The sequence below is a fragment of the Triplophysa dalaica genome, chromosome 1, assembly GCF_015846415.1.
Source record: "Triplophysa dalaica isolate WHDGS20190420 chromosome 1, ASM1584641v1, whole genome shotgun sequence".
Taxonomy (NCBI): Eukaryota; Metazoa; Chordata; class Actinopteri; order Cypriniformes; family Nemacheilidae; genus Triplophysa; species Triplophysa dalaica.
In genome coordinates this window covers 9,726,265-9,751,664 of record NC_079542.1, presented here as the reverse complement: position 1 = coordinate 9,751,664, position 25,400 = coordinate 9,726,265, and the positions used below count along the sequence as shown (strand labels likewise).

General features: G+C 38.9%; 1 protein-coding gene across 5 annotated transcripts in view; it reads right to left on the bottom strand.

The window, feature by feature from the left end:
- Positions 1 to 4,192: 4,192 nt before the first annotated feature.
- Positions 4,193 to 25,400, bottom strand: part of pcdh7b (protocadherin 7b) — a 107,959-nt gene continuing 86,751 nt past the window's right edge. For 2 of the 5 annotated variants that reach the window (XM_056749525.1, XM_056749526.1), the window contains exon 3: positions 4,193 to 7,973. In XM_056749525.1, coding sequence (XP_056605503.1) covers positions 7,549 to 7,973 — 425 coding nt within the window. In that variant the 3' untranslated portion in view covers positions 4,193 to 7,548. Of the gene's footprint in view, positions 7,974 to 9,026; positions 9,046 to 25,400 lie in introns of all 5 variants that reach the window. The other 3 variants (XM_056749527.1, XM_056749528.1, XM_056749531.1) reach the window with 3 other exon arrangements.

The window sequence follows — 25,400 nt, the reverse complement described above, 5'->3', positions numbered from 1 at the left end:
GAGAAAGCACTTGAGCTGGCATGGACTCCACATGTTTGTTTATTTAATTATGCATCTAATTTTAAAATCACCTATTAAATGTTTCTAAATCTTTTTAAAAAAATCATTGTTTTAAAATATTTCGTTTGTTTTGAATCACACTTTTAGACCCAATGTACATCATACTAACTTGCTAACATTTACATTTGCATTTATTAATTTGGCAGAAGCTTTTATCAAAGCGACTTACAAGTAAGGTAGGAGAGCATAAAGCATATAAATGCTGACATAGTTAGTGAAGCAACTAATCCATATGTGGTCAGTTTCAAGATTCTTTGCATGTCTGCTAATCTGTCAGCGGAGAAATGAGTGCACGTTGACCTTGACTTGAAGCAGAGAGTGAACCTCCCTGTTACACACTGTCAGGGTTAAATCAGGGTTTTTATGTTATCCGTTGTATTATGATGCGATAAGTGGGTTAGTTAGGGAAGGAGGAGTTTACAGACATCAAATGGGAGGTTCAGGAATTACACTGCATAAATACATGACATGGAAGAGCGTTATAGCCAGAGGGCATTCCATTCCATTCCATTTTCTACCGCTTATCCGAACTACCTCGGGTCACGGGGAGCCTGTGCCTATCTCAGGAGTCATCGGGCATCAAGGCAGGATACACCCTGGACGGAGTGCCAACCCATCGCAGGGCACACACACTCACTCATTCACTCATTCACTCACGCACTCACACCCTACGGACAATTTTTTCCAGAGATGCCAATCAACCTACCACATGTCTTTGGACCAGGGGAGGAAACCAGAGTACCCGGAGGAAACCCCCGAGGCACGGGGAGAACATGCAAACTCCACACACACAAGTCGGAAGCGGGAATCGAACCCCCAACCCTGGAGGTGTGAGGCGAACGTGCTAACCACTAAGCCACCGTGCCAGAGGGCATAATAAATATAATTAAAAATAAATATTTACTTTGATGGCACCACAAAACAAATACTGTATACATTTGAAACCCTTCAATGATGACAATTTTTTAGCTGCGATGTCAACAGAGAAAACAAACTTTTAAGAGCTGTTCGAAAATTGTCACTGACAAAACATGTTCTATAGTATAATAAAATGTTTGCAATTTAATGTTGTTAAGGTTTTATTCTGACAAAATATGAATAAAGCAGAATACAGTTCAGTATCGGCCAACTGGTCTATGAAACCTTAACACCTTTTTTTATTGTAATTAATGAAGATGTGTGTGTTGTTTTAAAACCTACAGTAGATTTTGCTCAGTACAGCTCCAATATAAATCTGCAACTGGGATATTAAACTGCAACTCTCTGAAATCATGAAAATGTAGCATTCTGATTTCTGGCAAAGCAACGCAAGGCTCTATTAGGAAAAGATTTTGATGTAATGGAGTCTTTTGAGTGTAATATGTATGTCAATTATACCTTTTTTTGAATACTCTTCTTCAAATGCAACATCACACGCCGCAATAATATTACTGCTGTAATACAAATAAATGGCAATAGAATATACAGTTTCAATTACAGGAAAAGATATTGCAGGATTTTCTCATCAGGGCTGTTGGATCTTCCACAGCACTTGAAATGGTGATTTAATTTCTTCACTTCATACTGAAAGGGAAAAAATTTAGGACACACAAATACCAAAAAATCAATTTTACACAGTGCTAACAGCCTTTGATTGAATTTCCCTGGCATAGAGAGAAGAATATTAGAAAATCATAAATCAGGTAAACATAACGCTTCATTGACCGGGCATGGGCTATACCCGTATGTTTTGGCATTGCCTCAGCGGTTTATATAATTCTCGATCAGTGGTTGACAAATGCAGAGTTAAATATGACAGGGAAATTCATTTCAAAACACCATCTTGAGCAGAACAGCGGCGAGAGCTGATCAATGATGTTATTAATTACCCTAGCTGTGTATCGACTCTCTCGCGCTCTATATCTGGATCTCCATTTCTTTTCATTTGGCCCTTTTACCACACCCTAAAATCTGATCTCGATGAAGATATATCGGATGCTATTGACATGTTATGGGGGACAATCGTTTTTACACACTGCATCAAACTCTCTGCAGTCCTATTTGCTCTTTAGGTAATGCTCTCATTTAGAATGAACAGCTTATCACAGTTTTAGCCCAACTTCAAGGCAAGAAGAGAAGGGAATCCCACAATGCACTGCAACAATAGTATAGTTGCACACTAGTGTATACAATTTGAATGTAGTTGATAAATATAGTGTCCTATGCTACATATAAAGTCACTGTCCATTCACAGTGGTCCAAAGAAGTCTTTTATAACGGTTCATGTCAGTTAGGATGCTTCCGTAAAAGGCACATGTCTAGACGGTAGGCGGTGGGAATGAATGCAGAACAGAGCTAACATTTCATGAATGCAGTTACTAATGGTTTGTAAAGATATACCCCTTAGTGATATATAAAGGCCTATTGATGTCAGTCGTCAAAATCTTTCTTTTGTTCAATGTTTCTGCACTCAGACAGTCTGTATTTGCAGCATTATATAAATCATGGTCAAACACGGTCAAAAGGTTAGGGACAAGTTTATATTATTGAGCCCAAAAGAAGTTAGGGAGTTTTTTGGGTGTAATAGCCCTGCTCTCATACCTTAAGGGTCATGTTGGATTTCTACCGCAGCTGAGAGCTACTGATCCAGGGTCAGTCCGCTGTGAGTGCTTCATCCATCACGCTAGCTACTAGACTTCATGAGGCTGAACAGGGAACAGAGGAGGACTCTGGAGAGTTTAAGCACCCTTCTGCCCAAGTAAAAGTCAACAAACTCTAGGGCAGGGAGTAAATAATGTACTTTTTAAACACATCTCAAGAGTTGTGTCCTTTTACGTGACTCAGAAGCACAGATACCAAAATAAATAATGTTTTTTACAATTTATCTAGAATGCAGTTCCACTAATGGGCGTGTTTTATTGAACTATTTTAGTGTTCTTGTCAAATAATATTCATATCTTTGTATTATTTGAGGCATTTCACGTTTACATGCCAACGCTGTTTCATTCACTGAACAATTCATTTGGAAAGCTTCCCATAAACATTGCATAAACGCAATTAGTTTTGATTTAGTTTCATCTTGACTTTTAATGGAGAAAAATACGCAATTAGATTAAATTCTTTAGATGAATGTTAAACATTTTGCACAGCTCTCACGAAAAAAGAAACCAAATGGATTGATATCATGCCATATAATTATCACTGTAGACCTTAGACACAATAATCCAAATAAAGCAGTCGTCTGATGAAAGCGTGACTACAGTATACATTAAACAGCTTTTAAGTTCACCCAAAAATGAAAATTCTTTCATCATGTTCTCACTCTCAGGTTGTTCTATATCTGTATTGTTCTGCTGAACACAATGGAAGATATTCAGAAGAAAATATTTTAACCAAACAGATCTCATCCCCCATTCACTCCTATAGTATTTATTTCCATACTATGGCATTACATGGGGGATAAGATCTGTTTGGTTACTCACATTCTTCCAAATATCTTCCTTTGTGATTAGCAGAACAAATACATGTATACAGGTTTGGAACAACCTGAGGGTGAGTAAATGATGACAGAATTTTCATTTTTGGGTGAACTTTTCCTTTAAATCGCATTATAAAGCACAGATCTGTTTGGTATTAGAAGCCGTACCGTGGCTCAGAGTAATGCAGTATTTTAATGTACTGGGTTTAATTCTGTTTAAGAATATTCCATTAAAACTAAACTGTGCTATGATTTTGTCTGATTGATTGACACTTATTGAGTCTGTTTTGAGAGAAGTGAAAATTTTATCAGCATTGGAAAAAAAGTGATCACTTCCGAACTCTACTGGATACTGCCAACAGATGGTGAAGTCTGTGAATATTCTTGCCACCCAGCTTCATTAGACTGGAAAAGACTTCATTTACAGGCATATTATTAGGGCAGATTACTCATTTGCAACATTTTATCGTAAACTGTAAATGTAAACTGTGGCTGTCTGTTCAGACTCAGTCCAATCATTGACATACATGTATTGCTGGTAAGTTAGCCAACAGTATACCAACAAACATTTCTTTTCTACCCAAAAAAGGTATTCCGTGTCTAATCACACAAAAATAACAACTATAATGATCACGCAATACCACAGAACAAAAATTCGACCCATTCACTGTTATATCATGGTATATTTTAATTTCTGCAGAGACAAAAATGACAAGCAATTTATTTACAGAAATAGCTGTACAAAAGCAAAAAATATGTAAAATAGATCATAAATAGAGGTGGGCTTGCGCTCAGTACATTTGCCATGTTCAGCTAAGCTGCGTGCATAGTGACTCCTAATAAACAATGATTAAACTCGATCCTCAATTCTACATCAACATCCAAGTCAAAGGACAAATAGAGTATGATTTGAATCACAATTTCTTTTTTCATTATTTGTGACGTGTCCTATGACCTAAGCGCTACAACTTAAGTCTTATATCTTCTAAGTTGAATGCTTGAGGAACACACACCTCAGAGGGCGCATATGTATTCCACCTCTTTCAATAAAATGTCTTGTTTGTTTGGGAATTTTAGAGACAGAGAGTTTCCAAATATGTGGATGCAAATGTGTAGATACAGTATTGTACTCAAATGTAATGAGCTGATATTAACTGCACATCTCTTGCATCCCTCTGAGGTACGTGTCCCATTGGTAAACCTTTGGTGCTTTCTTCTAGCTCTTTATACTAGGAAAACCGTGTGTCTCAAAGCGTTTATGTTTGATCCCCAATAGACTTAATATTGTGTTTTTTCTGCATTGCCGTCCCTACCTATATTTTCGTTGAACACTAAAGTCATCCTAACTGTATAAATCGCAGTTGTGACCATGCTAACTTTGAAATGGATGGATATACCAGGGTATCACCTGTGACATGTACAGTTGTAACTCGTAGATATACTTCACAAAGTTTGACTGAGCTTACTTAAAGAAGCCACAAGAGAAAAGCTTTTGTTATTTGAAAGTCTATCATAGTAAAATTGCCAGGACTGTAGATTCAGCATAAAGTACTCTTTCTCCACTTTTAGAAAGCATCTCAATACAATTGGTTTCATACTGGTTAAAACCAACGAGTCATACCAATTATGGTATAAAAAGGCACAGTTGCATATTTTGCATTCACTCTATAGTTTTGTTTTGATTTTTTTTTGTCTTTTTTTACAGAAGCACTACATATACAAAGTGGCACAGGGACGAAAAGGGAAAGCTATGATGGATGAGTTCTGAAGAGGGATTCATCGTGAGCAGGCGTATATTTGAACACAGACATAAAACAGAGATCTAAGGTAAGTGAGAATCCTCTTGAATCGTGGAATTGAGTTTTACAAATCACTTTCTATATAAAGAAAGGTACGACTGCGTTCTTGGGAAAATTATATAAACATTACAGAACCGACGGATAAAGTACAGCTGCTGTAAAGGAATTATATAAATAACAAAATGAAATGACACTAACACCAATGAGTAAATAACTGATGAGTGTGTTGCTTTTTCATCCTCATCAAATCAATATACACAGTCATATTACAATGTATGTAACAAATGCAAGCAATGGACTTCCCTGTTCACAGGGTATGATAGTTTGATTTTTTTTTTTTTTTTACTTTTTGCTTCATAGTAAGTGTAGATTCCCTTTAAACGTGCAATAAAAAGTACATATCTATGTATACAGTTTGTAAGCATCATAGCACTTCTTTTAAACACGAGTAGTACATACAGACTACAGATTCGGAACCTGCATGAAAGGCAGTCCATTCAAACTGAAGGAATCATTAACATACAAAAAATATCGATTGCATCTGAATAATTTACCACGGGTTTTAAAAGCAAGATGCCTAGTTTTCTTGCAAATGTGTTCTTCAAACGTTGTAAGGGATAGGCCCATGATGCATGTATATGTGTGCATGTGTTTTCATACTTTCAAATTTCTTTCGAATTTCCTTCCCGCTTCCCCACATTGTACCAAAATGTGTTTTGAAGGTAATTAAAGCGACGCGTAACGCAACCAGGAGCTTTGCAGGACCTTTCCAAGTTGTTCGAGCCATCATACGTCAAGTTGTTCCCAATACTTTGGTTATAGAGCGGCGACATGCGTTGCATTGCCATCGCTCCTGCAGTCGCTAACGTTTTTCTGTGATTGTCCATGTAGTTCACTCCGACTGCTACGAATGACCCGAGGGACACGTGTTGGTAACTCTTTCGAAATGTGCGGGATCAAGTGAATCTGTTGAATGAGTTTATTGCTCTATTTAACATTCATTCTGCGAGAATGTTACACAGGGCCAGCCCAAGCTTTTCAGCAGGGCAGTATTATTAGACTAATTCACCCCAGCAGCATATCCAAATAGTGTTCCTGTGGCTTTATGGGATCATGTGTATTTACAACACGTGGATCTATTTCGAGTGTGTTTGCAAGGGCCTCCGAGGCCATTTCGACACCAAAAAATAAAGAACTTAGCATAGTTTCACACACTTAGAGAGAAAGGTGAACAGAACAACCACAATTACACATATCCATGGCATTCAGGCAAATAACTCACAATCTCAAGGACGTAAAGAACCTTTCTCTATTTCCAGAGGTATACTGAGAAAGGACGGATGAGCGAGATGAAAACATATCGCTTATGGTTTCAATGCATGTGTCCGAAGTACGTTTACAGTATATATATGTACAATACCTCACCGACATGAGACAAGCGTGCATTACTGAATTTGTCTGAGTTTGTGTTCCTTTTTGTGTACAGAATGTGAAGTTAGGCACACAGGTAAACTTGCTTCCTGCGCTGTAAGTTTGCAGTTTACAGCGTGATCGCCGTTCACTTGCGCCATTATCTACAAAACCCTCGTAAAAGGCTAAAGTCAATGATCGTGATGCCCGACCACAAACACTCTTCTATTAAAGCCAACACTCATCATCATGGGATGATTTTCGTCCTTCCTTGGCTCGTCTTTTTTTGTCTTGGTTAATGTGATCGGTTTGTCCAGAGTGGATAGTTCAGTACATGGACTGATTGCATATCGACATAATACATCCACATAAAAACACTCACAAAAACAAAAAGATTAAAAGACAGAACCTCATTGGTTTCAGTCCACAGCAATGGTAAAAAAGTCCAGATCCGTTTCAATGGGCACACACTCTCAAGGGGAAATGCATGCATGTTTATAAAGAGGTCTACAGACACCAGGCAGCACTTTGGGGAAGTCTACGGGGCCCGAAACGCTAGCAGCAAAGTAGCATTCCCGTCTCTCCACCTTCGCCACTTCCCCCTCTTCATCTCATCCTTCTCACACACATTTACAACATGTAATTCCGCGTTTTTTACTCAAAGATCTAGTTAACGTTTAGGGTGGCGTTGCACTAGCTCAAATTAAGTGCAAGCGGTTCAAGGAAAATCCATGTTGCTTTGCATCAGGGTTTGCTTTGCTAACAGCATCTCTGACCATGCTGAGTCACTGTTGTTGTCCCCTGTTAGCCGCTGTGTGTTGTTTACAGGTAAACCTCTCGCCTGGTGAGAGTTCCGCATTGCGTCGGCTTGTATTCGCCTGTGGGCGCCAGCGGAATCTCCTCTGTCGGGCGAGACGTTTCCTCGCTGGCGGAAAATCCGGCTGAGCTGAACGTGTCGTAGGATGAGGAAGAGGAGGCCATCTTCTTGTTAAGGAGATTGCGGTTGCGGTCGCCCAGCAGGTGCGAGGGGTCGCCACTGGCGACGGCCAGCGTCTCCTGGCTTCCGGGCTGGTCAGCGACGGTGCTCCCGGGGGAGGTCATGAAGGTGGAGAGTTTGGGAGGGGTGGCCTTGGGTCTGCGTTCAGGCGAGGTGCGCACGGGCATCCAGCAGGCATCCGAGTGGCCGTATTCGTCACACTCCCGGGTGCATTTTCCCGTCATAGCTACGTCAGGCAGGGGCCGAGAGTCTGCTCAAACAGAGAGAAAGACACAGAGAACAGGGAGAATATTAGTTATGATGCTCAGCTTTAAATAGATGAAGAACATTAAAAACAATACAAGTATTGACACATACAAATTAATTGTGATATGTGTTTCATGAAATTGGAAGCATCCTTTTTTTATATAATATTTGTAATGGGCTTGTGTTGCAAGCACACATGTTTTTCTAATCCAAGTAACTTCATGTGTAACACATACCACAGTACACAAAATGGAAACATACACAAACAACACTGAAAGCTAAAACATAAACCAAAGAAATAATGTGAGCTCTAAAAACAACACCATGCTTTGAAAACGTGGGGCAATTCTACTGTCCTGTGACTTCTGACTCCCAAACTAATGGCCTGAATCCATCTCTAATGGCTGCGTGTTCAGCTAAAATATGTGTTTGAAGAGGGCAAATGTGTGTGTTTCAAGTAACAAGCTGACTCTACAAAAGCTGCGATGACTACCATTAATTTTTCAGGAGAGGAAAAGTGTTTTATCCACTTCTTGACTTGAGAAAGCACCTGGAGTTTACCTAACAACAACATACTGTAGACATGCCTGTAAGATTGCACTTACACTCTCCTTAAATCTTTTGCATGCAAGCAAATATATAAATAAATACATGTGTTCTAAGCGTTTTCCTGACTGAGGCAGGGCAAAGAAATCATCTGAGATTCAGCATCACAAAACCACCTTAAGATCTCATATTTATAATATTCCAAAAAACTCAGAACAATTGTTTTCTGTTTATAAATGTCGAAAATACCATCAGATGTAAAAAACACAGCTAAAAATAAAAGGAGTACATTAATCTGAAGTGCACACAAATGCGACTGGCTACTCAAGCGCACATAAGATGTTAAGATTCCTAAGATTCTAGGATGCCGGAGAACAAAAGCTGCAGTGTTAGAAATGGTCGGTTAATGACCAAATGTGATATGGCACAAGCAAAATAGGGTGAGCGCAAATCTAACAAAAAGCATGCGGCCTTTGGTTAAAAAGCAAAATGGGTTTTAACCATAGCTTACTTTTAATGTTCTTTTTCTCCTGCAAAGAAAGAATAGGGTAGAATCACTGTTTGGTTTCTTCACAGTGTAATATTAATCCATTTATAAGTGTATCATACAAAAAAGGATGATGTGTTGCATTTATCTGAGAATCAACATGGCATGATTTAAGGTCTAGACAGACACGGCCTGGAATGGTAGCAACAAAAATAACACACACACATCTGTCCTGTATCCGAAGAGCTAAATTGATCCATTTCTACAAAAAATACAAAACATAAACTATTGCTTAACTCTCACATTCTAGCTTTTTCACGGTTTTCTTAAATATCTCCTAAACAGAAATGAGAATAAATAGAGAGGCTAAAGGGCTAAATTAATTATTGTGGGCCCCGATTATATCCCAAAAATCTCCTGTTTCAGAAAATCAAGAGTTAGATTTTTCAGTATGAACTAGGGCTTTCTCATGATTAATCACGATTAATCGCTTTTAGAATAAACGTTTGTGTTTACATTATACATCCACATTTATATGACAAATATAAAAATGAATAAATATTTAGAAATAATTTAAATTATGGGTAAAAATAAAGAAACTTTTATTCTGAATTCGATTAATTGCGACTAGTCATTTGACAGCCCTAGTATGAACTCAATTGTTTCACATCAAATTCTTCCTAAACTAATTTATCTGAGCATAACTTTAACAGTATTTTAATATAAATTTGTAATATTTAAGGAGAAACAAGTGAGGCGAAGTTGAAACCTAAATAAAAAAACTAGGAACTTTATTCAGACCTACAAGCTATGACAGAGCAACCGTTCAGAAATATCATTTCCATCTGGGCATCACTAATCACATAACAGTCTAAAATGATAAAATACAAAAACCGTCATTGATAAATGTTAATTTGCCACAAACCAGTTTATCATCCCAGTTGTACCATTCAGAGGCCTCAACCAAACCCCAAACATGTAGGTCTGACCGGACTAAAACATCTGCAGCGCTCCTGTTAGTTACAGCGGCATCGGTGTGGTTGCATTGTGGGCAAGTTTAGCTGGATCTGACTGAGCCATTGGGATGGTGACCACATGGACAGCTCAATGCTGTTCCCTGTGCACTTTTAAAAGCCGGCAAGGCTGGATAACGGCCCGGCGTCTAAGATGAGGTGTGGAAGTAGGTTTGCCGCACAATGCTCCGTCATGCATCACAGAGCACTCAGTCAAGCAACAGTACCTCAATAGCACTAATAACAAAGATGAGTGTGCAGGCTCAGATCTGCAGGAAGTCGATATGCCAGAGCAATGTTAATGCTTCAGACGGGGATTACAAAATGGCTGGATAAATCTTTTATGACAGTTAATGTGTTCGCAGAGGAATTAGGCACTGTAACAGGTAATACACGTGCACGACCGTCAGGGAAACTTGAAGATCATAGGCGTTGTATTTTTACCTGCTTTTTGAACAGCGAGTTTTACATCTATTTATGGAAATATCTTACTGTTGTCTTTCTTGACTTTCAGTTGAGAAAATCGCCGTTTGATTCAGGTCTTCCTGAGTATCTCATTGTCTCTTCTCTTTCTATAATTGTCTCTCAGATACAAAAGATTTTCGACATCTGTCTATTGTTTCATACAGCATTGTATTTCGCTCTAATTTTTTATGAAGTGTTACATCAGCGTTCAATTGTTGTGTTCAACTTTGAAAAGCTACTTTGTATTCATTATTAAAGCAGTTCAATCACAGTCTAGCAACTTAAAGTATTTATTTAAATTACGCAACTAATTAAATTAGGCAACTATATTAATATTACAGACTTTATTTAAAAATATTTTGTGTAAAAATATTTGTAAAATAAATAATAAATAGTAATATATTTTCTCTCTTTCTCTCTCTCTTCCCCTCTTTCTCAATCTATTTATATGTATACAGTATATATATATATATATATATATATATATATATATATATATATTTACTATTTATATATATAGAGGTCACACCTTATTTCAAGGTCCAATAATTTTCATTTAATAAACCATTAACTATGACTTTTGTCTCAGTAAACTACTAATTTGTTGCTTATTAATAGTATGTAAGGTAGTTGTTAGGTTTAGGTATTAGGTAGGATTAGGGAAGTAGAATATGGTCATGTGCTTTATAAGTACTAATAAACAGCCAATATTCTTAAAATAGGCATTTAAGAAGCAAACTATTCTGAAGTGTTACCTACAGTATTTATTTATATTACATTTTCTATTTATAGCTATATATTTAGGTAAAATTGTCATTTTTGTTTCATTCTGTGAACTATACAAAATATTTCTACCAAATTTAAAATAAAATAATGGTTCGGTTTAAATTTATTTGCAAAACGGGAAAACTGGAGAAACAGGTCAAAATAATGGAAAAGATGCTCTGTATTTTTTCAGACCTTAAATACTGCGGGGTTAATCTTCAATTTTTAGGAAAAGTAAAAAAAAATGTTTAATGTAATTTTTATAAAAATATATTTTAATCACAGTTTTCATGCGTCTCGTTATGCTGTCAGTCTTTCACATTGCTGTCAGCAGACTTTGTCACTCCTGAGGTTTGATTTTGTTGAAATTGAACAGACACTTGAACGGAATGGCCACAATACATCTTGAAATGTTGCTTAAATGAAAAAATAGATATTAAATATGCTTTCAACATCTGCTGTAAATTCATTTCAAATGTAATATTTAAATAGTTGGTGGCTTATTATAATTTTTTAATAACATTATGGCTTATTTTTGTCTTTATGAAAACAGATGGACTACTGTCTTGCTATTAAACGTGTGTGAACATTGATGAACATGTCACGTCAATGAGCTTTTTGACGAATACTGTACATTGTATCAACAGATTCCAGTGTCTGGTTCTCGCACTGTTCAAGCCCCTCAAGGCCATTAGCTGGGCCTTTCATGTATTGCTTACTCTGCTGTCTTCAGCAACTGTTTCCTCCAGTGAGAAACAACAAAAGAAACGGCGCGCGTGAGAAAGCTGTAGTTCATTAGCCGCTCCCATACAGCCTGTGGCTCCGGGCTATTCTTCTGTTTGAGTATTCCAGCACTAAACTCTGGGACAAACCACCATTATTACACAGTGAAATTTCACAAGAATAGTCATTGACTACCTACCATATAAAATCGGTTATGGTTTTGCCTGAGCCTGTAAAGATTGCCTTCAAAGGAAAGAAGCATGGGATTTTTGTATTAGATCATATTGTCTGTGAATCGATTAGTTTTTTTTTGACACGCTCGAGTGAAACTTCTAAGTGGCGGATATGAGGAACAAGACTTTACTATTCGCCATTCTCCCAAGGCTGAAACAATCTATAAACTGTGGATTCTGTCATTTTGTAGTTTATGCGCCTATTTCTTATTCACTTCTAAGAACGGGTGATCTCATTGCAGATGAAACAGAACATTGTCTGATTTTGGGCTATGGCTAATGTAATGTAACGGCATGTAATTGTGATTTGCACAATCTCTGTCTCTCCTCCAGCTCATTATAGAGGTAAGATGGAGAGCGTTTAAGATGTCACTCAGAGACACGCTCTGAAGCCGCAATAATTCAAAGCATTTAGACGGGGCAGTCACAGGTCAAACGCGCATCCAGATGAATTCAATCGCTGGCGGAAAGACTTCACGTCCAACTTGTTTCATTTAAATGAACATCTTCCAGGAGTGAATACGTCAAACTGAAATCTTCTACAAAGTCATACGAGGCTAAAAAACACTTTTGTATGGGCCTGAAAAGTCTTCCTTTCAAAGTCTTCCTAAAACCCTTGCCTTTAAATTGACCCCAAGCCGCTTTTAAAACTCGGTTTTGAGCCTCAAAAGCAGGGGCTAAACAAAAGAGACCGTACTCGGGCCCCTGGCTGGAAACAGCCGGAAACAGCTCTGTGGCACGCTAACTGTCATTCCGCATAGAGGGCTTTTCTGCCGACGGGGGCTCAGAGTATAATGCCTGCCATTTTCCACAGCCAGTTCTTTTGAATAAATCAAAAGAAACATCCACTCTTCTCCGACGGAGGGTTTGAAAACGAGAGATCGAGGGGGGGGGGTGCGGAAGATATGGCTCTCAGAGCTATTCTGCGAGTTAATTACGTGTGGACAAAAGTGGATTCCCTGGCGCAGTCGGAGCTTTGCTGTTGTGAAGCTTGTGGCAGGCTTCTGGAAAGCTGTAAGTGGGCCAGAGGCTCGGCTAATTGACAGGGATATGAGGATTTTGTCATCTATGTGTTTTGGTTTGTGTGTATTTTGTCCTGCTGTTTTAAGCTTAATGCCTTGCTATTCTGGCGTGTGTGAATGTACTTGTGCGTGAAAGCATTAGTCCTTCTATATTTTTAGCGCTCTGCGTCTGCATGTGTCAGTGTTTTCATCGCCTGCGAGTTAAGCCTCGTTCCTCAGAGGCCGGATGAACTACATGCTGGTCTTTTGGTCTGTTTTCCGGATGGGAAGCCCTGCCAAAACATAACTGCCAGTGAGCTCTGCTGACCCCACTGTCCAGCCACTCTGTGTGTGTATGGAAAACAAAGAACAGCCGAGAGGACAGTCTGGAAAATCATTCAACGCAATCCAGCAGATTATCTAGCAGACAGCCGGCATCTACCGCACGCACACACTGTCCTCAGTAGGAGACACGACAAGCTTCTTGCGTCTGGTCATTTTACTATCCACACTGTGATAATAATGAAACAACATAAACAAACCCAAACTTAACTTCCGGTAGGCCTCCGCAAAGAATCAATAACTTTTTAGTAGTTTTAATTTAATTTAATACAATTAATGTACGATAAAATATCCCTATAAATTGTTATATGAAATATATAGTCCAAAATATAGTCAAAATTTTGAGATTCATCCAATGCCAATTCTACAGTGTGACAGGAATAATTAATGTAAATGTCCTTGTCAGTCCTTATGAGTCAGGCTTAAAAAGCCATCTGATGCTTCGGTCACCAGTTACCACAAAAAAAGAAACAAGAAAAACAAGAAAAACTCTGTCTCTTGTGGCTAGAGCTCTCTCCATTGGATTCAATAATGCTGGACTGTCCTTGCTGACTTATTAGTGCAGCTGATCTAATGTTCTCTCTGTCTTTTTCTATTTCTTCGCACAGCGTGAACACTCAGAGTCGACCCCTCGCATTTATCACCCAACATCACTTTTCAACACACACTCAAGCTATATACAAACACAACAAATTCCCACCTCAGTACACGCCACCCGCCGAGCTAACTGAGGCACCATAATGTGACCAAGCTTACTTGCAAAAGGGGGAACAAAGGCATAATTTAGTTACACAAAGTAAAGGAAATTCCCAGCAAAGTGACATATAATGCCCTCTAATAGCATTAGTGGAGGTAACGCTGCAGTCAGCTCACGAGTGCTTCGGTCGAGCTAATGTGACGGCTGAGAATGAGCCGGTAGCTTGAGGATGCTGAGGCCGCGTTGACCTGGTTTGCTTCAGTAACCTCAGTGTTGGGCTGCACATGCTTTCAGAGGAACTGCATCAGTAAGCCGGCACAACAGAGTGTACAGTAACACAACAGCCGAAGAACCATGTCCAACATGACACAATGAGATGCGGATGAGTGATGTGTGTATTTATTTTTCTCTCTTCCTTTTCTTTCTCTATCTCGACCAACATCCCCCAGTTCACCTTATAAAATTATGCTACACGAAAAAAATCTCTTCTATGTATTAATATCTTAAATATCAAAATCAATGTTTTAAATGTACACTGTAAAAATATATTCATTTTAGATTTTTTCACATTATTTCACCAAATCAAAAGAAGTTAAACAATTTCAACTTATTTTTTAAGTTAAGCAAATTTCAAGTTATTTCAACTCACCAGCAGCCAAAACTATTGTTGAAAGTACTTGTAAATCAAAGATACAAGCAATAAAACTTAAAACAGCAAAGAATTTTCACAGTGTTATAAGTTCTATATTAAATCAATATATCAGTTCATGAAAATCTGCTTTAATGCTGATATATGTAAATGTCTTCCCTAACATTTCAAAGACCCTAACAATGACTTGTTCATATACACAGGTTTCTCAAGATACAAAAAACACAATTTTAAATCTGGTTTTAAATATTATACAATACATTATAGCATATACAACTACATACAATAATGCTGGTGTCCTTCTGAAACCTTAAATCTCCATGTTTTGTCATTTTTATTTTTGGCCTTAAATCATTATAGTCAGTAAACCTTTATGTTTGCAAATATGTTACCAATAAAAAGTATAAATAGTGCTTGTCAAGTATTTTATCAGTTAAAATATACAGTGTTTTTTCCATTTGCCGAAAAACAGCGAATTTGCACATGCAAGGTTTCGGAAGGACAGTCAAAAATATATGATATTGATATTCTTCATAATATTCTCCATAACAATTATCAAGCTATACACTTAACATTAAGGTTTTAGTCTTGTACTCCTACATGTCTGTTCCTACTTTTAGTTTGTGAACATCTCTTTTATAGTCAGACAAAGTTGACGCTTAAATCATAACTCAGAACTCCATTTAGTCTCTTGAGCTTCAAAAGAGCAACCCCTGAGCATTAAACTTTCTACTGGGGTTTTCAATCCACTCTATACATCAAAATGCACAACCACACTGAGAAAAAACCCTCACTTTAAATCCACCGAGTGGCCACAGAGCAGGTATAGGTGGCTCTTTACAATACTAAAAAGCACTTGGGGAAATAATTAGTCTAGCGTTTGGGCTCTCCAGCTATGATTAATTGAGGAGAGATTAACTAGCATAATTTCATTCAGCAGACTATCTCGCTGCCAATTACCTTATGCAACTCACTCACTCGCTCGCCATCCCCGTCCTCTCTCTCATCAGAAAGTGTCATGAGATCAGAAACGTGGCCCTCATTTTCACCACTTCTCATCTGTCATAAAAAGTCTGCTCACATGCATACTCAATCAGAAGTCACATGTCTCGCTTTCTAAATTGGAAAAGCAGATTTTCACAGTACCCAAAAAGAACAATCACACATTGTGAAGCTGAAAACTCCCGAATGACGGCAACATTTTCAAAGTCAAAAACATTTCAGTGGTCAAATGCACTGCAAGCGCTGACACATATATTACACAATTTCCATGACAAAGGTATGAGTGATAGGGTGAGAAGCATTCAGGAGGTGGACAGACAGTAAAAATTGTAACATGTATATATATTAGAAAATGGTAGGGCTTGAGCTGCTATTGACTGCGTGTTGAAAGAGAGACAGATATATAGAAAGTGAAAGGCAGACGGGGATTAAAATCTCGCATGTGTGTGTGTGTATGTGTTTGTGACAGTGTGTTTTCCCCTCACTGTTGGTCTTTAGACTGCGTCTCATTGGCTCAGAACTGAATGCCTTATCGCACACTCCCAGACGCACACACACAATAGCCGATTTTACACCATTAAATGCGTATTTGTCAAAATAAAATTTCAATTAAATCCCACAAACCTACTGGTTTGTGCTTTGCTCCACTTACCACCGAGGGAACGGAACAGAATGACTAACTCTGTCCGTCTTTCTCTCATATACATATACATATATATAGAGAGAGAGAGAATAAATATTAAAATGTAAAACAGACTACCAGACTACCAAACTCTGTTTACTATAACAACCATTCCGCTGCGATTGGACACGGACACAGTCTGAGCTTCCAGTTTTGAACGAAATAACTACAGGTTTAAAATAAATTGTCTTTATACTTCATGCTACATGTAATCGATTTGTACATGGTCACAAAATCGTTTTCTACTGCAAACATATTTCAACGACAAGCTGGGCTGTATCATCACTTCAAATCATGCAGGATACTTATGTACAACGTGCAGTTTGTATTGCACATCTAAACAACAACAACACACACCTCACCATCCCTGCGGAAACAGACTCATATGCTCTCTGTTAGATGACCTAAGTGCCCACGTACTGCACCACTTCGCCGGAGCTGTGGACCCTGCATTTATTTCCCATGGAGAGGCAACCAGATTGAGTCACCACATTTAATTCCCAGCATGCCAAGGGGCGTAAGAGGCTAATTAAGTAAACCGGTGGTAGAGAGGGTATAGCTGGCTGCTCCAGATCCTAAACACTAGAGGCCTTTGGCCCTTCAGGCTTGCTAGAATTGAGCTCAAATTGGCTAAATGAGTGAGGTTCATATTTCTGCGGGGTTAAGCCGTGAGGTCCTGGCGAGATATCCTCTTAGTTCTGGTTCTAGCACGTCATCAAAAGTGGAGTGAACTTTCAGAGAAAGTTCTAAGCCTTGTCAGACTTGAAAATGGTTCCATTAAGGATGAGGGAACGGGCCATAGACTGCAAGCACCTTGCAATGCATATTTTTGGGTGATACTATGCGATTATCTGAAAATACAAAATGGGGATATGCTTATGGGCCCTGACGATATGAGGAACAACATATTCTTTTCGGCTGCTCGGCAGCAAGCGTGAGAACAGATAATTGCTGAAACATTTCAGTGCCTAATTTAATGTTCCCGTTTTAGCACCTGAAAACTTGAAACTTCTCGGCGTCATTCCTGTTTGAAGGGCCCTTTGTGCAAAATAAAGACGCTCTTTAATTCGATGGAGCTGAAGAGGTGGCACATTAAGGTCGTTTACTAACTTAGCCTCAAAGTAATAACAAAATGGCTTAATGCAGTACGAGTGGTTTCGCTCAGTTTAAAGAATTTAACTCATTTACGCAGTCCCATGATGTTAAATTCACCCGGTACAAATAAAGCGCTGTTTTAGTGCCTTTATCTGACATCCAGCCATTTTGTCATCTCAAACAGCTCCTTGTGAGCTCTCTTTCAAATGAACAATTAATAATACAATAACCTTGAGTCCAAGTATTATTAAAATCCTACAAAGGCATGGAGTAGAAAGACCTCATCAACACCTAAATTATAACCTACAATATTTCACAATACCACAGTTGATTCTTCTAGAGGCTCATTTATTTTTAACTTGTCAATGTTTCTGACACTCAGAGGTGATATTGTTCTGCGGCAGTCCATAGGATGCTTAGTGGCACGCTGTGTTATCAGAAACGACTTTAAGCGAGACGATGTGTCCTAGTGTGTCTCTTGCCACCTTGAGCTGAATTAAGGCTGTGTCACAGTGCATTGTCACTGCTGGACTATCCCAAGCTGGAACTAAAAGATCAATAGCTGTACCTGAGGACCAGTGAGTGAGAGAACGACACTGAGTACATGCGCAGACAAGCCATCTGCCATACAGCAGTGGCCAAAAGTGATGTCGGGGATGCTCTTTTTTGCTATATTTTGCTTTTAATGCCCCCTCAGATGATTAATTTATATCAATTTTTCATTCTACATCAATTGTATTGAATTCATTTAAAACTACTTTACAAATATTAAATCTTTGCCGAGGTCAACCAGAAGTTAAATTTGGGTCTCATAACGTTTGTGTTGTTGAAACCCACCATAGGACTAGATTATTTGGCAAAAAGAGGGGAATATGGGTTTTATTCTAATATACGAAAAAAAACTAAAATCCATACAAAAACTAAAAAGCTTACAGGAAATAAAGTATGAATTAATATTTTTAAACCTCAATGTTGTGCAAATATATAAAAGGTGTGGCAAAATCATATCAAAATTTAGTTGATTTAATTGTTAAAGTATTTTCATGTCTAACCTTGCCTAGAGCACGAAATGAGCAACGGACACAAAATAAAAGTGATGTGTACCGCTCTTAACTGTCATTTTATATCCGGAAGCGGTCTTCACATGGGTGGGGCAGCTTTGCGAGCATTGGCTAAGTTAGCAGTTTAAAACCTCTGCGTGTATTATTCAACCGTTTTCTTGTCTTTTCACACCCAAGCTCATCAGAAAAATGAGCATGCTTTATTAAATGCACTCACACAGGGGGTTTATACTCGCGTGTCTGTAGCGATCAAAGCACCTTGCCACATCGCTTTCTCACATTTGACTCTAATTCCTCCTGGCAATGTGCCTAAATTAAATCACACATGCATGGCCAAAAATACACAGAGAGAGAGAGAGGAGGGAGAGCAACAATAACAGATGCAAAATAAAGTTTTGAAACCCCTCTATCTATATGAACTTTAAACTTTGAATTCTGAATTGGAAATACATAACAAGCCTGCGTGTTTGCTGCAGACAGAAAGGTTATTAACCATGCTTGAAGGTTTCTCTCTATCCTTCCTACCTGCCCTCTCTCTCTCTCTCTCTCTCTCTCTTCCTTTTCAAGCAATTGATTTTTGTCCATTCCCACCAAGCACCAATGATTCTCAAGCAGTTGGGTTGTGGGAAATATTTATCCTTATTGATCCAGGGGGCTGATGAGTCTGTTATGAACGCTGCAGTTCAAACAGTTTGGGTCCCACAAACATCTCTAAATATCAATCAGCTACGGGTGGACTGAGAACCGATACCAGGATTTGTTTGTGAATGCCAAGAAGGCTGAACCGGCAAGAAAAATACCACATTCGACCTCTCAGTGGGGTGATTTCTGAATCATGACAGAGTGAGATTGACTCTAAGCGCAAACATGTAGGTTGTATGTTTCCATACAATTTCTTCACTATATAGGACAACCTTAAGAAAAGGAAGAGAAAAAAGCAGAGCGAGAGAGAGAGAGAGAGAGAGAGAGAGAGAATTACTGTAGCTGCGAGGTGAAAACATCTTCCGTGCTTAGATGTGGGACTGGAGGGGCCGCTACTAGCGGAGGGGGAGCTGATAATTCCGTGTGCTATCAAGTCATTAAAAATTCAACACCTACAGGATATTTTCTGCATCAAACTTTCATGCCATCAGGTTGTCTCGACAGTGCCGGCTTCACACACCGTAACGATGAGAAAACTGATGAGAAAAAGCTCATCTTCCTGTGTGCTGTCTCTGATAAAGCCGAACATCACAGTGTGCTGCTGACAGACAGGTTACAGTAGGCAGCGGCGAGAAAAAGTGTTTAAGGAGGCTCATCTTGAACTTGGCTCGACATCCCTGCAACACAGCAAGGAACACCTTAAGAGAAGGAGCCAAGAAAATCAGTCTATTTCTTTTGGGTTTCTCACACACGCACACACAGAAGCAGATTTAAGATGTCTGACTTCTAGCCGTCATACTCTTTTAAAACTGCGCAAATAAAAAAAAGTCAACAAAGTCGATCATCTCCCGGCAATAAAACTATCCGCAAGTTCTCGTGCATGCAATTGTATTAGGCAAGGTCATATGGAAATGTGTCCCGTTCCCGTTCCCGGCCTGCACCCTGCATCACTTGTCATGCCAGCATAATAAACAACATCGGCAAGCACTTGATGAATTCCACAGAGTGAGGCATTCTAAAGGCTAAGCCAGCGAAAAGAGACTTTAGGGAGCGTGAGAAAGTTCAACACATCTACAAATAACCTAACCTCCAATGAACATCGGCTTACGTAACAAGTTGCAAATGTAGATGTGAATTAATCATCACACAGACGTAATTGTAACCGGTTATTGTGAAACATTTGCTGGCTGTGAGCAGAAGAATTCACAGGAACCAACGCTGGGAGAAATATTTGGCTTAAAAGCCTTACTAGCAACACCCGTGTATATGATCTTGAACATACGGCACATTAATCAGAATGAAATGTTGCTTTTATTTTTATTATGAGCCAAACGATTTGGCTCTTCATCAATAATAGTCCTGGAATTTGAAGTTGGAAAGGATACAAAATAAAAATGAAATAGTGCCTGTGAAACGCTCTTATACTAACGGCAGGCTGTCATTATAAAAAGCAAGAGATTTAAACATTGCTGACGCACCACCTGAAAATCTAATAAGCGCTACATTTCCCTCCATATTCCACGTGTAGTGAGTGAGATGCATAGAGACGCTGGTAATGTGTGAGGCAATTTAATAAGACTTACTCTTCGCTGTAATATTGCACGATCAACACGGTCCACAGGGGGAAAAAAGTATGCACACAGAGAGATTGATGCCCTGACACACGCGCTCGAGCTAAAACTTTCACAGAACCATCTAAAATCGGAGCCGTATCAAAATTCTGAAATTGCTTAATGTGCAAAACTCAACAGCATAATGTCTTGAAACGGAATTATTGGGTTATTACAAAAACCTTTTACCATAGCAACCATTTTTTGTCACAATGCCGTAGTAACTTCAAGCAGTATTAGCAACCATGTTAATGAAAAGTGACAAAAATAGTTGTGAAATCTTACACTGTTTGATGAATAGGCTATATGTAATGAATGAGGTCTGTGAGCACGTCCTGAATAAATAAATGAGCCTCGGCTGAAGGGTATTGTTATGCACAATGTGCAACCCACGTTGAGTGCCTTGTTGCTTTAAAAACTAAATAATAATACTTTAAAGAACCCCTTTTTTTCCTGTTTTCAAACTTTGATTGTGTTTTCTGGGTGTTTAACAATGGATGTTCATGTTTCTAATTTAAAAAACGCTTTATATTTCACATATTTCAAGTCTATTGTTCACCGCTGTCCTTCTTCTAACAAAACGACTGGATTTCTTCCGGCCTATGTAAAGTCCCTCCTTCCGGAACGCTCTGATTGGTAAAGCTGACCAGGTCTGTCGTGATTGGTTCCCCGCTTAGAGTGTTTGTGTGTGAAGATGTACCACCTATACCATATTAGCGAGTTCCACTCCTCAAGCTGTTGTGATTGGTTAGTCCCCCTCTCAGTGCACTTGAATTAATATTTTTCGGCTTTTAGCATTAAACAGTAACAATGGCATCAACTTCACTTCATCAGTTAAAAAACATGCGGCTCTATCGAAGGGTAACGGAGGTCTGCTAGTGCATACGCAAACGTCAATCTTTGTTAGAGATCAAGTTTTTTTCTACTATGCCGATGTTAAAGTCATGGAAGCTGTTATTTGACTGTTAGTTATCTTAGAATGTATGTAAGTGAATTCTTATTACCAGCTGTAGGACTGTGATGAAAGTGAAAGTAGTTTAGCGTGAAGCTTAGTCAAATGTTTACAATCCTTGATAACCAAACACTACTCCAACGGCTCTTCCACTTCTCTACGGAAGGCCTCGCCCCTTTTTAGGTGAATTCCTTTGGGCGGAGGTTATTAAAAGCACTGGGAATGGTAACATCATGTACCCGGGAAGTTGAGGGCTTTAGTCCGATCCAGCCGTTCTCTGTAGTCCTTGAAAAGCGAATTCTGTTAAAGACTATATCTCGCTTGGCACTGAACTTTGAGCTTTATCATTTTGAAGTTATTATTTATTATTACACACTAACTAAAGGTTGCAAAGTGGGATCGCGGGGAACGTGCTCTTTAAGGGCACAAACCATTATTCTATTAAGCAAATTCATTACGGGCAACCATTTCATTACAAGATACAACAGAACGTTGCTATGCAACAAAAATATGATAAACAGGTGTTCTAAACTACACACTGTTCATATACATTCATGCATTACGCAGATACTTTTTCCAAAGCGATTTACAAGGCATTCAACATGACATTTTATCAATATGTGTGTTCTTCGAGATTGAACCCACAACATTGCCGTTGCACGCAAGCCACATGCTGCATGTTAAAGGAACAATTAACCAAAAATTAAAATTCTGTCATAATTTACTCACCCTCAAGTTATTCCAAATCTGGATAAACGTGTTTGTTCTGATGAACACAGAGATCGATATTTGGAAGAATGCTCGTACGCAAACAGTTCTTGGTTACCATTGACAACCGTAGTAGGACATTTTTGTTATACATTTCTTTGTTCTGTTGGACATGAAACAAGATATTTGGAAGAATTTGGAAGGCAAACCGTTTTGTAGCATTTGACTATCATTACATTTTTTCTCATACGGTGGTCAAAGGTGGCCAAGATCTGTTTGGTTCCAAGCATTCTTTCAAATATCAATCTTTGTGTACATCGGAACAAAGAAATGTGTACAGATTTGGAACAACTCGAGGGTGAGTAAATGAGGACAGGAGTCAGCTGTTTCTACAGTATATTTTACATTTTAGGACAATCAAAGCACTCATTTAAATAAAAATATATTATGGTTCCACAACAAAAATATAACTGATGTCATTATCGTATTTTGACAGAAATTATGAATAAAATATAAATCTGTGTAAAGGAAAGAATAAAGTATACTTGATTCTTGTGACCGCCATAGTGCTACTGCAGCAGGGCTGTGAGGAGTGTATATGGCGTTTTATACATGACTGCTCAAGCTGTCTCCTGGTCTGTTGCATTCACTGACATTTACAACACAGCCCAGGCTGCCAGTGTATAATTCACCATGGGCCATGGAGAGTGTATATTTAGGACAGGCCTATCTCGGTCATCCTCTAAAACATTCCCGCTAAACTCTCTCACACTTGACTGAAAGCTATGTCCACGCTAGCGTCTAAACATGACCCCGCGCCACACGGACCCACAGCTGCCCACAAACCGGGGGGGGAAGACTCATCGCTTCCTTTACATAGTCACAGAGTCAGCTTTTGTCCCGTATATTTTCTTCGCTGCACTCACGAGCAAAACTGCAAATTATTCACACTTAATGGGTTAGTGGATTTGGATACAAACATAATGCCATAGATGAAGGCTTTTCTAATGGACCACCGGGGTGCGATGGGTGCAACATATCCCACCTAACACAGAAGTAGTAAAATCCATTAACTAGGAGGCATTTCGACTTCACAACTGCATTGCTGCAATGAGAAGGTAATAGCAATCAGAAGAGGGTCTCTAGAATACAAATGAGGACGGTATGAAGAAAGCTCCAGCTGAAGGCAGGGAACATATCTTACACTTCCTTTCTTCATTAGCATTTAATTTTCTCAATCACTTAAGTATGTTCATTATATATATTTGCTACATAAGAAATGGAGGATAAGACGCTCACTTAATTTGCTCTCGTCCCTCAAGAGCTCAGCTAATCCATTGTATGGCATAAAGGGCTTGTATTGTCGTACACTCTGTCGGAGGGGGTGCGAGTGCATTAGTATTATTAAAGGAATGATGAAAAGTGACTCCATCGCCGGCCGATGATAAATCACTTGGCTGTCTTTTCAGAGTCAAATGACAGGGGCTGGTGCGAGTCCATGTGATGACTGACCCTGCACATGCATAAAAACAAGAAATTGCAAAAATGGATTGTAAAAAGATTTATGCCTGTGCAAGATTACTCGGGATTCGGTGTGTAAGAGTGAGTCTAAAACACCTTCCGACAAACATAAACTGTGAGTAAGATTGCCTTATTTTCCAATGTGTGATCTTTCAAGGCAAATAAAATATTAATAGGGCTCGTGTGCAAGTATGTGATTATTATAACAATTTCTCTGCTCGTGGAGAAAAGGAAAACGTTCTCAATTGCAAATGCTGACTTGATGAAAGCCAGATACGGGATGTGGAGAGATTAAGACGGCAAACGTGACCCAGAAAACCGGGGCCTATATAGTATTGTTAAGTTCTGAGTTATCAGCATTTACACTTTTACTCCATCCAGCAGCACATTATTATTCTGCTCCAACTCTCTGAAATTCACAAAACTATGCTTGTTCATGGCCTCTAAATGTACTTTTTTGCCAGTTACCGTAGGCGGTTTTACTTAGCGGTTAGCAAACGCCGGCAAGCTTTTTCGTGCCCCACGCTCAGGAGGGCTACTATTATTTGCTCTCATTTTGCTTTCGGTCACCGCTGGTTATAGCGGACTTTAAAACATTCTTACAGTAAAGTATGGTAAAAGTTGGAGACTGAAAGAACTTTATTTGGTATTACTGCACCATTAGCTGAGAAAGCTTTTTCCACTTAGAGTGTCTGAAAGAGGTGTACAGTACAGCAAAGGCAAGCAAGCTTTCATTAATATTGGACAAGCTTGAGATTTCCTGCGCATTAGCGGCGAGATTTATTGACGACTTTGCGCCACAGATGTGACAGGTGCGCATAGGTACTTATTCAAGAGAAAGCACTCGGAAAATGTTCTCTCAATGTTACATGGAGGTTGAGGAAACGTTTGCTAATGTTCTCTATGTGTGGGGTTAGCTTTACAGTTAAAGTCACTCAAAGAACTGTACGGCCAAAACAGATTAAGATAATACATTCAACAAATACTTTCGGGTCACAACGTAGGAATTTCGATGCAACAATCTTATTAACTTTTTAAAAACACTTGCTTGACTAATATTTGTTTCAAAACATGACTAGATGTACAAATTTGCAGCAGTTGTGAGGCATATTCTCTATCTTTTCCCAGAGTTGATGTTTACTAAGGGAAGAGCAGATTTTGCCCTGTGGCCTCCCCTACAGATGATAATGGAACGGAGTTGCTCCATAAATATGCCACATTAGCGCCCGCTTCACAT